Raw genomic sequence first — 13,860 nt, forward strand, 5'->3', positions numbered from 1 at the left:
AGATTCCCTCCTTCCCCCATCTAGATTGGAGGATCACAGGTTTGATCTCCTCTCTGGCTTGGAACCACTGAGCAATTTTGCGTACCGGCTATGGAAACGTTTCATAGCCTGATGCTATGGAAACGTTTCATAGCCTGATGCTGATCCTTTTTGTCAAGAAAAAGGATGGATTCTCCTGACTTTGTTGGATAACCGTGCTCTCAACTCCATGAATTGCTACTGCCATGTGGTTTCATACATACTAGTTTGTCTCCTTTCAAAGCATCGATCCTTTTTGTCAAGAAAAAGGATCATGGATTCTTATGACTATGGGATTACCGCACTCTCAATAGGCTGAGAGTGAAGAGCAAGTTCCCGATTCCTCGGATTGATTATATCTTAGAGAGGCTGAAGGGAGCAAAGATTTACTTGAAATTTGATCCAAAGAGTGGGTACCATCAGATATGGATAGTAGAGGAGGACATCCGCAAAACAACCTTTCGTATTGAACAGGCCCACTATGAGTTTATGGTCATGCCCTTTGGGTTGATGAGCGCTCAGGAAAATTTGATGATGTGTATCTTTAGGGACTTGGTAGGCAAGTGTGTCATCATCTTTTTGGATGATATACTTGTATTCTCAGCTATGGTAGAGTCGCACGGACGTCAAAAAATTGATGAAGTTGCTGGAAAGCAATGAGCTTTATACGAAAAGAAATCAGGGTTCTATTTGGTTGAGGTTTACTACCTTGGCTACATTGTTAGCTTAGAAGGCATCCGATTAGATCCCTCCATAGTGGCCGAAATACCTAGTTGAAGTGTGATGACTTAAGATTAGGAAGGAAGCTAGAACAAACTGAAGGATATTGTAAAATTGTCAGTCAAGATAATCTGAATCTGGTGTTAGTATGTGTCCAGGGCTGTCCAACGTTTTTGGTGGTTAACAAAAATATGATTTTCTTGATATGCAGGAGTTTATGGGAAGACAACTACTAGCAATGAATGTCATGTGGAAATATCGGGAACAGGTGTGCCTTCAACCACATGCCTTCAATATTGAGACTGTGTAGCTCTATGTAGCAAGAAAGTAAAAACATCGGATTTATGAGTCTCAAGCCTTAAAAGTTGTCCATTTCACTTGCTACATGATAATTTGACATTTGATTGATATCTCAAATTCTACAGCGCTCATTTCCACTCACAGAAGAAGAGTACTTGCTACACTTGGATGATGTAGCCAACAACCTGAGGTGTTGGGGTGCTGTATCTTACATTCGAAACAGTCTTGCTAAGACAAAGGAAAGGCCCCGCATCGGGAAGGTAGGTTCTTATATTCCTGTTTCTAGCTTTCTGTGCTTGCCATGTGGGATAAAAGGCTACGCTACATCATTTGTTTTCGATTGAATTTGTGTTGTCATTTTCTCTATTGTTTACGCGCACTTGAAGGAAGGGTCATAAAGCCGTGCTTGAGTTAAGCAGGTTATGTGGCAGACTTACTGTTATATTGGCAAGGAGCTTTCTTGTTGCTCTGAATTCACAAAGTTGTTTCTAAGGCCAAAAGCATAAAATTATAGGAGGAAAGGAAATCCAGGTGAGAAAAGTTAAAATAACTAAACACGGGCATCCTACAGACACCATTTAATTATAAATAATCGAGTTTACAAAGACAGATTAAGCATAGAGGAGAAACCTGGAGACCAAGGATTGGACAGTTGAGCTGTGTACAGTGCTTATGAAATTCATCATATTCAAGAAACTAAGAGCCCCAAATCATACCTAATTTTAAGTGTCCCCTTCTGATTCTGCATTTGTAAAGTGACTCATCCTTGGTATGAATGCCTATCATGTTTCATACATCAGTGATTGAATTTTGACTGTGAGACATGCTATATGGTAGTCTATTATGCCAACTGTGGGAGGAGCTTGGGCATCAGCATAGGAAAGATCACTGCTGATGGAGCCCGTCAGGATTCTGTTATTTCTATCATTACCTAGTGTGAAACTAGAAGGGACCGTCCCCCCAAATTCACACGAAACGTCTCATCTGAAACTGTGGAGTCCTGGATGTACAATGGAACCTACCCCAGCTGGATACGAGAGTATCAAGAGAATCTGACCATATAACTAGTAATTTGTGGATATAGAAGGACTAAGTTCTCTCAATGGCCTTTAGCAAGGTCTCCAGACCTGCCATGCAGCCAGGCTACCCAAAGTCTCCCAATGACTGTCCACGGTGGAGTAATGTGGTCAGAATGGTGACTTCCGGACCAACTCCAGTGAAGCAATATGTACCATGACGCTGTTTGCATAGATGGCATGAAGAAAATGTCATGCAAAATCTGAGCCCCTGGCTCCATGAGCCAAGCGACCAGGACCTTTCCACGTGACATAGCTGAGGGAGACCTCTTGGCCATGCTCATTAGCCCCATGCTTGATATTTTGGAGAGTGGTATACCATCTACTTGGAGCTAATGTTGCTCTCATGTTTCTATGTTCTTAGTATTCCATGATGAGTTTCCATGGACAGTTTTGTATCACCCCAGTGAGATAGCTATGTTTTATGTTTTCTTTCTGTTTTATTTTCCATTCCATGATGAGATATGCCATGGACATTATTGTATCACTTTGGTCTCATAGGAATATTAGGTCTTTAGTAGACGCTTAATATATCTTTCTTTCTTTCTTTCTTTTCTTAATATGAGACACCAGCAATGCAATGCTCTACATTATCCTTTGGGCAACTATGCATCCCCAAAACAGGGGTATTACATCTAGAGCAATGTAACATGCTAACTATTGTTGGGATTCGGAGTCCGGTATCTGCGTATCTGTTTCTGTGTGTGTACCCACCATGTACATGTACCCTTGCTTGTGTACCCACTTGTGTCCATGTGTGAACAGCCCCTAAAAGGGCTATTGTTCTTGTATGTGTGTCTGTGAACACTCACTTATGTGTGTAATTGAGTAAGTGTGTGAACAAATGGAATAAATATCTAGATATTATACCTATATGACATAAGCAGAGATGTCATTTAGATGAGCAGCCCTCAAAAAGGAGTTGGAAGCCACTTCAAAAAGCAAGCTTGAGGATGGAAAATTTCAGTCTTCCTTTATTGAAGAGCTGAATACCATCAAGGAACAAATGCGGATCATTCGAAAGGAGGAGCAACATAAAGAGAAGACATCTTCATGGGCGGAGGTGATCACAAAGACACAAAAGAAGATGGACGAGGCGGAGAAATGGATCGAGGTCGCCAAGAAAGGGAAAGGTAAAGAATCGCCACCCATCCCCACTCCCACCATCATCAACATGACCCTTGAAGAGGAGCAAAGGAGGAAGACCCGGGCCTTACATGTACGAGTGTCCGGTCTAAAAGACCGTGATGATGCGGAAGGGGAAATCAAAGAGCTCTTCTCTATGATGGGCATTGAAGCCACGCACACAAAGGCATGGAGAGTGGGAAAGAAGAGAGAAGGTAGTGGCGAATCTTCTAAGGAGAGAGCACTTATCATTCGTTTTCCCTCCATGGAAGCGAAGGACTTCTTGAAGAGACGTCCACTCAAGAAGACGGGAATATTTCTTGGAGATGACCTCACACTCTCGCAACTTGCCCACATGAAAGAAGTTATGCCCGAGATAAGGGCAGCCCGAGAGAAAGGGAAAGTGGCCTTCTATAGAGATGGTAGAGTGGTGATTATGGAGAGGCGCTCTTCATGACGGCGCGAGACCTATGGGACTACACTCAAAGTTGCTACTTGGAATTGTAATGGATCTCTACGCCTTGATGTAGGGGCTTTTGAGGATAGTTTCATTGGGAGGGACATCATCTTCTATTGTGAGATGCATCACGCTTCTAGACAGTCCATGCCACATGTTAGTGGATACCGATGGGAGACAGGAGACTCGTTCAGAGCATAGAGGACGGGGCTCAGGAGGAGTGGCAGTATTGTTTAGAGAGGAGCTACAACCACTGATACATATAGTCTGTAGAGATGAGCAGGCTAGGTACATGTGGGTTAGATTGAGGGCAGAGACGGGCATATATCTCTACATTGCTCTATGCTATTTTGCTCCTAGTACATCAGTGTATGCATCACCTAGCGGGCAGTCTCCCTTTTCTATTTTGGGAGTTCTCAAGGGATGGTGACATCATTCTCCTGGGGGACTTCAATGCCAGGACCGCCCATAACCAGACAGTATTTTATGATACCTCAGAGGAGATGTTGAGGGAGCTTGATGTCAGGGATATGGGCCTATCTAGACTCTCACAGGATGAGGAACATATAGTGTATGGGCGGTATTTGATAGACATGGGGACTGCACATGGATTGGCCATCCTGAATGGCCTAAAGAGATTCCCGACATCGGGCGGTTTCACTAGCTTTCCACATCGGCATGGTGCTAGTACAGTGGACTATGTTATGGCTCAGCCCAGTCTCATTCCCTCTTTTCAGGATTTTATGGTAGGCACTGGGCCGGTTGGAATAGCAGTGGATCATGCTATCTTGTCCTTCACTCTCACATTTCAATTCAGCACCGCTCCATTGGGACAGGTCTCCACACACACTCGTTATACCTTTACGAGGGAGACTGACACCGTGTACACGGATGAGATATACAGACGCTTATGTGCCGAGGAGCCGGGACGGCCATTAGATGAGCTCACTCAGATATTGATAGAGACGCTTCATGCTGCAGCATCAGAGGCATATCCCCATAGTCAGCCTACACGGAGACGATCTGGGAACATGCCCCAGAACAATTGGTATGATGAGGAGTGTAGAGAGATGAGGATCAGATTACAGAGAGAGGTGCTCATGGGTGTTACCACTCACAGACAGTCACGGATTACCTTCCGGCACCTAGTGCGACGGAAGAAGAGGCCTTATCTTGCTTAGTTAGAGAGGGATTTGTATCAGTTATTTATGAGTCAGGACTCGGGGGAGGCATGGAGACTATTCCATGAGCATTCACCATCACCAGCCATTACCTCCACAGAGATTTGGGGTGAGTATGCAGCATCCCTGTACACAGCACCAAGACAGCCGCCCCTGCCAGACCCATCGGAGCCATGCCCAGAGACATGTGCTTTCTTTATTGCTGAGATGGGAAGGAAAGCTATTGACAGGATGAGGACTGGGAGAGCATATGATCACTTTATTCATGCTAGAGATATGCTTGCAGAGCTTATTGCTATGATGTTTAACCGAGCCATGTGTGAGGGTTTTCCTGAGACTTGGAATATGTCCACGATTGTGCCTATCTTCAAGTCAGGGGATCCCATGCTTCCTGGGAATTATCATACCATCATGATTGGTCACACATTGGCTAGATTATATGCATCTATTCTTGAGTAGGAGTTGAGTAGATGGGCAGAGAGAGAGGGCATACGTGCATCAGGGCAGACAGGGTTCAGGAGAGGTTTCTCCACTCTTGATCATATCTTGACACTCAGAGCTATTATTGAGGGCAGATTATATGGCAAGAGGATTTATTGTTGCTTTGTGGATTTCCGCAAAGCTTTTGACAGTACCGAGAGCCAGACTGATGCGCAGACTACAGGAGATGGGAGTGCCCACAGAGCTGATTTGGGGAATCATGGCTTTATACAGGACGGTTGTGGGGCAGGTACGTACTACTTAGGGTATATCTGAGATGGTTCACTCCACTATTGGGGTGAAACAGGGCTGCCCCCTTTCTCCCACCTTATTTGGGATGTATGTGGATGAGGTTTCGGACTATGTAGAGCAGGAGGGTGACAGAGGAGCATAGCTAGCAGGGACATGGATTCCGCTGTTATTGTATGCTGATGATATTGTGCTGATGTCAGATTCTCCAGAGGGGATGCAGCGTCATTTGGATGCATTACACACGCTTGCACAGGACAGTGGATTGTCTGCTAACCTTGGTAAAACCAAGGTGATGGTGTTTAACACCACAGCACAGTGGGTTAGGAGGTCAGTACCCACCTTTACATATGGTCAGGAGACAGTGGAGTATACAGATGCATATACTTACCTTGGTGTGGTTTTTAGTGGCCCACTATTTTCCTTGAGGAGAGCAGCGGAGACCAGATTGACCAGAGCTTATGGAGCATTGGGGAGACTAGAGAGGATGTGTTCGCAGGTTGAGTTTCAGGAACCTCGAACAAAGCTCTGGCTCTTTGACACTTTGGTCACTTCAGCCATGCTGTATGGAGTGGAGATATGGGGACCCTCAGTGGATCACCACAGCCGAGCTGGTAGCACTGATGGATGGAGACGTATGGAGAGGCCCTTGGTTTCTATGATTTCCCAGATGATTAGGGCCAAGGCCTCCGTACCACATGATATTATCCGTGCAGAGATGGCTTCCCCCCCATTGGTAGTAGAGGCACTTACTCGATCAGTCTCCTTTATACATAGCACTTGGGCTCTCCCTAGAGACAGATATGCTCGCTTAGCCCTAGAGTCTTCACGACAGTTGGCATCACAGGGAGACGGATCATGTTGGTATGCACAGATGACAGCTTGGTTCCAGCTGCATGGCTTTAGTATGGACAGGCTACCTCCATTTCAGTACTCCCTGGATGCACCCTCCCTCTCTCTCACACGGGCAGAGATTACCAGGTAGGACTTGATTCAGCTGGACACTAGGAGGACATGGATACAGCCGACACACGAGCTTGGTACGAAGATGGCTTTCTATAGAGATCTCCTTCTCCAGCTCACGCAGGATGGGTTTGTGATTAGACCCAGCTACATGGATACTCATCTTTCTCATGGGGTACGGTGTGCTATTGGTCAGGTGCGCACATCCTCACACCAGCTAGAGATTGAGACTGGCAGATTCAGAGGAGTACCAGCTGAGGCCAGGATTTGTCAGCCGTGCCAGATGGAGCCAGAGACAGAGTTACATTACATATGTCACTGTCCAGTATATTATGAGATACGAGGCCGTTTTCATTGCCTGTTTAGAGAGGGTTTCGGACCACTTTCTAGAGTCATGAGATACCAGGATCAGAGATGCCTTGGATTATACTTGCTGGAGCTTCGTAGACATAGAGAGGGTCTCTTGAGAGGGAGAGACACCTACAGAGGCAGATTACAGGCTTCTTTCGACCACAGATTGAGCAGTCAGGCCAGCAGGCATTGCAGATAGCCCCAGAGTATAGCCGCACCAAAGGTACACTGATTGATCGGGCTATAGAGCTGGGGCGGTCCAGGCGCCCCAAGATGAGAGGCCCATCTCGACATCGGCGGAGACTACAACAGAGGATCAGGACCATACTAGCACGGCATGGGAGACGTCCAGTCAGAGTACTCACCATGGAGGACATTGAAGATATCCGCCATCGACCGATGAGAGACATCTTTGGATAGTGATGTGTATGATGCTTACCTTTGTTGCTGGAGTTTTCCTCCCAGATGTTATCCATTAGGAGCTCCTAGTACCGTACTTTTCCTCATAGTTGTTTCAATTTCAGTTAGTTGTTTAGTTGTTTTTAGCTTTTCTTACACAGACATTGTATCAGATCCACCAATTGTTGTAACCTTTTTGGTCTCATAGGTCATTTTGGCCTTTTGAAGACGTTAATATATCATTTCATTTCATTTCTCTCTCTACAGAGGCTTATTATATATGCAGATGCCCAGTTTACTATGAGATCAGGGGGAGGTTCCATTGCCTCTTCCGAGAGGGATATGGACCACTCTCTAGGACCATGGATTTTCTACACCAGAGATGCTTGTGGCTGGAGCTCTGTAGACACAGGGAATCCCTACAGCGGTCCAGATCAACTGCACCTGCCCGAGGACTAGCACAGAGAGCGAGCTCTTACTTACATCTACCAGACTAGAGCTGCGAGAGCTGATCCACCCACTACCCGTGACCCGTGACCTCTAGGCTGGTGGAGGAGCTTGGCCGAGAGGAGTGACATTAGACAGAGCCACCAAGCTATGCAAAGCCCGATGCCCCTGACTTAGTGGCCGCCACCCACACTCACGTCACCTCAAGAGGATCAAAGCCATCATTTGAGGAGAGGATCTGTCGATTATGCCACACAGAGGTTGAGACAGAGGAGCATTACATATGCCGTTGCCAAGTATATTAATAGATCCACGGGAGGTTTCATTGTCTGTTTCGTGAGGGATTTGGTCCACTCTCCAGGATCATTGACTTCTGGGACCAGCGTTGCCTAGGGCTCTTCTTGCTTGAGCTTCGCAGACATAGAGACACTTTCTTGAGAGAGCTCTGGCTCCAACCACCTTGACCCCTCCCTCGCCAACCAACCATCACTAGTTTCTTCCGGACCCAAGACGTGGAGGAGACCCGTACAGTGGACCTTGTGGACCCACCTCGGGCTGTTTCGAATCCACCTCCCTCGAGAGGAGGTACCTCAGACTGGGCCTCCGCATTCTAGCGTGCCAGACGTCCCTGGCCCCCCGGACGCAGGCCACGATCCCCTCATCAGCTCCAGATCCAAGACATGCTCCACCGCCATCGAGGTACCTTTCCACGTGACGTAGCTGAGGGAGATCTCTTGGCCATACTCATTAAACCCATGCTTGATATTTTGGAGAGTGGTATACCATTTACTCGGGGCTGATGCTCCTCTCATGTTCTATGTTCCTGGTATTCCATGATGAGTTTCCATAGACAGTTTTGTATCACCCCAGTGAGATAGCTATGTGTCACGTGCATCGAGCACTTGGATGCCACGTAGACATTTCTGTACAGAAGGTGCAGGACCTAGGATGGTGAACTGGTCCCATGTGAGCCAAGTCCAGGACGAGTCAGCCATGCATCCATCTCAGTCGTCCGAGGTCAGGTGTGCATTGTCCTGCACATGAGTCCAAGGTCAGGTGTGCACTGTCCTACACATGAAACAGTGCCAGTCCGCGCTGTGAGTCTTCTCTGGAATGATGTCAGTTGTTCTGTATGTTTGGTCTGCCACCAGATATCAGACAGCTGTGTAGATGTAGGTATGCAGCAGATTTGGACACAGGGAAGGCTATGGGCCACCCAAAAATGGGGCCAAGCAGCCCCAGGACTTGTCCACCAGCCCAAGGAAGGGCTGGGCAGGCTGTCGGCCAGCCCAAGAGGGCTTGGCCAAGCAGCCGACTGGCTCTTGGGCCAGCCCAGCCAGTTGGCTAGCCCTTAGGGCAGCCTGGACTGCAGGCGGCCAGTGCCCAGGCGCTGCCCAACAGCCTGTGCTGGACTGGACAGCAGCCCACAGAGGTAGCCAGGACAGTCCAGTGTGAAAGCGTGGCTCTTTCAGCATTTAATATCATTAAAACAAGTCGTGGAGGGAAAAGTGAACCAGCCTGGACTGCAGGCGCTGCCCAACAGCCTGCGCTGGACTGGACAGCAGTCCACAGAGGCAGCCAGGACAGTCCAGTGTGAAAGCATGGCTCTTTCAGCATTTAATATCATTAAAACAAGTCGTGGAGGGAAAAGTGAACCAGCCGACTGCTCCTGATGGGAAGTATAAATAGTGGAGGCCATAATCCCAATCATACCATCTCATTATTCACCAAGAGCTCAAGCAAATCAAGGGCTAGACAAGCCAAGGGAATTGCTAAGCAAAGGGGTGGAGAACTGAAGGTCAAGGGCAGGATTTTCCAGCCAAGAAAAGGTCCAAGGTTGCTGTATTTTCTTTCAGTTTTCTCATCATTCTAATAAAGCAAATACACCATCCGTGGTGGGGCCCTACAGAGGGTAATTGGGACCCAATACTGTGTCTTCTCCATCTCTCCCTCTCTCTCTCTCTCTCTCTATTTTTTGCACTTCTCCTTTCAAGTTTGTGCGTTAATTTCCGTCGTGAAAAGAGTGCTGAATTCTGAGTTTTGAAGTTACCGATCTTTTTCCGAAGCTTCCGCATATTATAGTGTATCAGAGCCTACCTTAAGTACAAAGATTCAGCAAAGAAACCAGAATTTTTTCTCGCTTGTGTGGTTGGTTTTTAGACGCCGGTAGACTACCCCTTTCGGAGTGACTCCTGTTCCTCGAAGGACGGTTGGTTTTTAGCCTCCGGAAGCCTCCGGAAGTCTCCCACACAGATAGTGGATGGGCAGATTGCGGTTCTGGAAAGGAATTGCATTTTCTTGCTATGGCGAGCTTCGACGACGAGAGAGACCAAGAACCATGGGACCAGAGTGCACCAGGCAGCCCAGCTAGGGCACCAGGCTTGAGTGTCACAGACATGTTCCAGCCGATGATGCGAGCAATTGCAGAACAGACCGCCAAGTTGGATGAGCAGAAGGCGCAGATCTTGGCTCTAGAGGAGCGTACCCGCTCTCCAACGTCGCGTTTTCCATCTCTTCCTCCCTCTCCTTCCGTATCCCAGATACCAGATCCTCGTCACTCACAGGGACCACTCTCGTGGGGTCACAGCCGCAACCAAGCTCCTTGCTTGAGTTGCAGATGCGTGCATTGGAGATCCGACAACGCGAAGACGATGCCATGCGACGCGTGGAACACGTCGGGCTCTTGTCTCTCTGCACTCCTCATCATACCAGCTGTTCTGGGGCATACACCGAGAACGCTGTCTCTGGCCAGGCTGAGTATGTGGATATGCCTCTCTCGTTGCAATTTGTAAAGTCTCTGTCAGTATATGGGTCAGCTCCTCCAAAGGTCTCCCTGGCTCCTCTGTGTACAGACGTCTATAAATCCCTCTCTGTAGACAGCATCAGTCTCTGAAGTAAAAGTATATCGAGTGTGATCTGCCCCTCGTGTCCTCTGAGCTGTGGTAAAGTGAAAAGAGATGGTCAATGTCAATGATGCATGATCCACTACTACCCCAATGGACCGAGATCCAACTGTGAAGTCCTCAATGCATGAAACAAAGCTCGGCATAGCCATGACATAATCCACTGTGCTAGCACCATGTCTATGTGGAAAGCAAGTAAATCCAGCTGCTGACGGAAACCTCTGCAAGCCATTAAGTATGGCCAACCCATGTGCAGTCCCCATATCTACCAAATATCTCCCATACTCTGTGCACTCCACTTCCTGCTTCTCCTCTTTCCACCGCTTACCTTCATTGAATACCATTTGGAGAATGTTGGCTTTCTCCTTCCACCATCCCTCCATCTCCGCCTTCCATTCCATACCATAACAAGTATGTGTGTGGCTGCTTCTTTTGGGATTTTCCTTCAAGATTGAGTATTCATCTCCTTTTCCGCATTTGTTATCCTCTTGTTTGTGACCATAAAGGTCGCCTTCGTCGGGTTGCGCAAGAGGGAACCCATGGAAGAAGAGAGAGAGAGAGAGTTATGTTGCTACCTTGGGGGCCTGAGCAAGGGTGGGTGGGTGGGTAGTTGGGTGGGTCGGTGCGTGGCTGGGTGGGTGAGTGGGTGGGGAAAGAGAGGCGCAGACCCTAGCGGAGACAGAGGCGGGCCAGCATATTTGAGAAAGGGTGGGTGCCAGCAGTACTGTGCGGCGAACAAAGAGGACGGCTACGAGAGAGAAAGCGGCGAACAGGGTAGCCGGCGGGAGGGAGGGCAGCAGGTTCGAAGAGAGATAAAGTTGGGAGGGAGGCGACAGGTTCGAAGAGAGAGAGGGAGGCGACAGGTCAGCAGGCTGGAGGGAGGGCGGCAGAAGCGAACAGTGAGGGGGTGGCGAGCAGGGCGAACAGCAGGCGGGAGGGAGGGCGGCGGAAGCGAACAGAGAGAGAGAGAGAGAGAGAGAGAGAGAGAGAGAGAGAGAGAGAGAGAGAGAGAGAGAGAGAGAGAGAGAGAGAGAGAGAGAGAGAGAGAGAGAGAGAGAGAGAGAGAGAGATGAAATGAAATGAAATGTTATATTAACGTCTTCAAAAGAGAGAGAGAGAGAGGCTTGACTAAGAGCTTAACAGAGAGAAAGAAAGAAAGAAAGAAAGATTTTATTAACGTCTTCCAAAAGACCGAACTCGGCCTATGAGACAAATCGGAGTACCTGTATGGGGTATCCTCTGTCATCCCAACAAAATGAAAAAGTACTGAACAAAAAAAGCTGAATCTGGGTGTGCAGGGGATGGAGCTCTACTACTAGGAGAATGCAAAGCTATATGCATGGAGTATACAATCATGATATGCAACCTAGCTAGCTCCATCCTGTACCATACTGGGGGTATAAAATGGTATACATCAATGAAGGGGGTGTCCACAGCTCCCTGAAGAACATGCCTGGGTGTGCTCTGAAGCGAGCCAGTCGCTCCGCACCCTCTCTGTGAAACTGAGCTCTGATCTCTGTCATCTCTCTCTGGTATAGGCGTGGTGTCCGAAAGCCAGGTGTCCTCTGTCTCCTGCGGGCTCTAAGTGTCTCTGCTCTCTGGAGAGTAATTCCCTGCCGTGTAGGAGCTGGGAGGGGGATGGATCTCTGAAAAAACGTAGTAATCTGTGTCTGTCGCCCCCCCTCTGGAGCTGTCTGAGCCTGTAATAATGTCTCTCTGTGGCGCTGTATGTCTAGAATGTATCTCCCCAGTATGCGCTGGTCTGCTGCCTCAAAGATCTGGCGTAGGGAATGTGGCTCTCTGAATAAAATGGGATATCTCTCTCTGATGGCTTTATATGCTCTGCATCTGCATACATAATGCTCCTCACTCTCCACCTCCTCTCTGCACAATCTGCATACCCTCTCCTCTCGGGGGATCCGTGCTGCTCTGCCAGTCTCAATCTCCAATCGGTGTGATGAAACTCTGAGCTGACCAATAGCCACTCGGGAGCCGTGTGGAAAACCCTCCATGTATCTAGGCCTCTCTATAAATCCATCATCAGTGATACTCATGAAGTGATCTCTGTAGTATAGCATCTTCGGTGGAAGAGGCTGTGTAGGCGATATCCATGTCTCTCGTGTATAGAGCTGCCATAGATCCTGTCTCAATACTCTGTTCCTCTCACTATGAGAGAGACGGATATGTGGTGCATCCCTGTCATACTGGAATGGTGGTAGATGATCCATGTCTAGGCCATGCTGTGAGAACCAATGTGTGACTTGTGCATACCATGATCCTGTGTCTCCTGCCTCAGCCAGCTGTCTAGATGCCTCAAAAGCTCTGTATGACAATCTGTCCTGTGGCATCTCTCTGAATCTGTCTAGCAGGCATATAGTCTGAAATATGGCCTCTACCATCATAAGAGGCGCAGCAAACTGTTCTCGGATAATGTCATGAGGCACTGATGGTTTGCTGCGTATCATGCGTGCCATCATGAGGGCCTGTGGTCTCTCTATCTGTGTCCACCAATGGGTAGCAAGGCCTGGCGCCCATACCGCTGCTCCATACATCAATGCCGGTGTGACTAATGTGTCAAATAGCCACCCCTTCGTCCGGGGCTCCTGAAAATGTGCCTGGTGGCACTGTCTCTCTAGCATAGCCAATGCTGCATATCCCCGTGTCAATCTAGCTCTGGCTGCTGAACCCATGGTGAAGCGTGTGGCTGCTGCAGAGAAGGTAACCCCTAGGTACACGTATGATGTCACCACCTCCACCTAGCATCCTGCGAGAGTGAATGTCAGCTGACTCCTACCCTGTCTCGATGTATGAAAGACCATAACCTTGGTTTTCCCAAGGTTCACAGTAAGACCTCTCTGTGTACAGAAATCATCGAGTGCATGTAGATGCTGCTGTAGACCACCTGGAGACTCAGACACTGATACAATATCATCAGCATAGAGCATAATATGTACTGAGGTACCTGCTAAATCAACTCCATCTCCGCCTCCCCGTGTAATGAAGTCAGCCACCTCATCAATGTATAACCCAAATAGCGTGGGGGAAAGTGGGCATCCTTGCTTCACACCAATGGTGCTAGCAATAATCTCGGACATACCTCCTGGGCATCTGACTCGCCCAAAAACCTGCTCATATAATGCATAGATGCCCCATGTCATATCTGTTGGTATACCAAGAGACTGCAAGCGCTG

General features: G+C 48.1%; 1 protein-coding gene across 2 annotated transcripts in view; it reads left to right on the forward strand.

Annotated features, from left to right (window-relative positions):
- The window catches only part of LOC147639579 (uncharacterized), an 89,341-nt gene that overhangs the window by 51,854 nt on the left and 23,627 nt on the right, over nt 1-13,860 (forward strand). For both annotated transcript variants that reach the window (XM_086825552.1, XM_086825541.1), the window contains exons 4-5: nt 950-1,006; nt 1,164-1,298. In XM_086825552.1, coding sequence (XP_086681678.1) covers nt 950-1,006; nt 1,164-1,298 — 192 coding nt within the window. The remainder of the gene's footprint in view (nt 1-949; nt 1,007-1,163; nt 1,299-13,860) is intronic.

The sequence above is a fragment of the Cibotium barometz genome, chromosome 3, assembly GCF_041138505.1.
Source record: "Cibotium barometz isolate CiBa-2024 chromosome 3, ASM4113850v1, whole genome shotgun sequence".
NCBI lineage: Eukaryota > Viridiplantae > Streptophyta > Polypodiopsida > Cyatheales > Cibotiaceae > Cibotium > Cibotium barometz.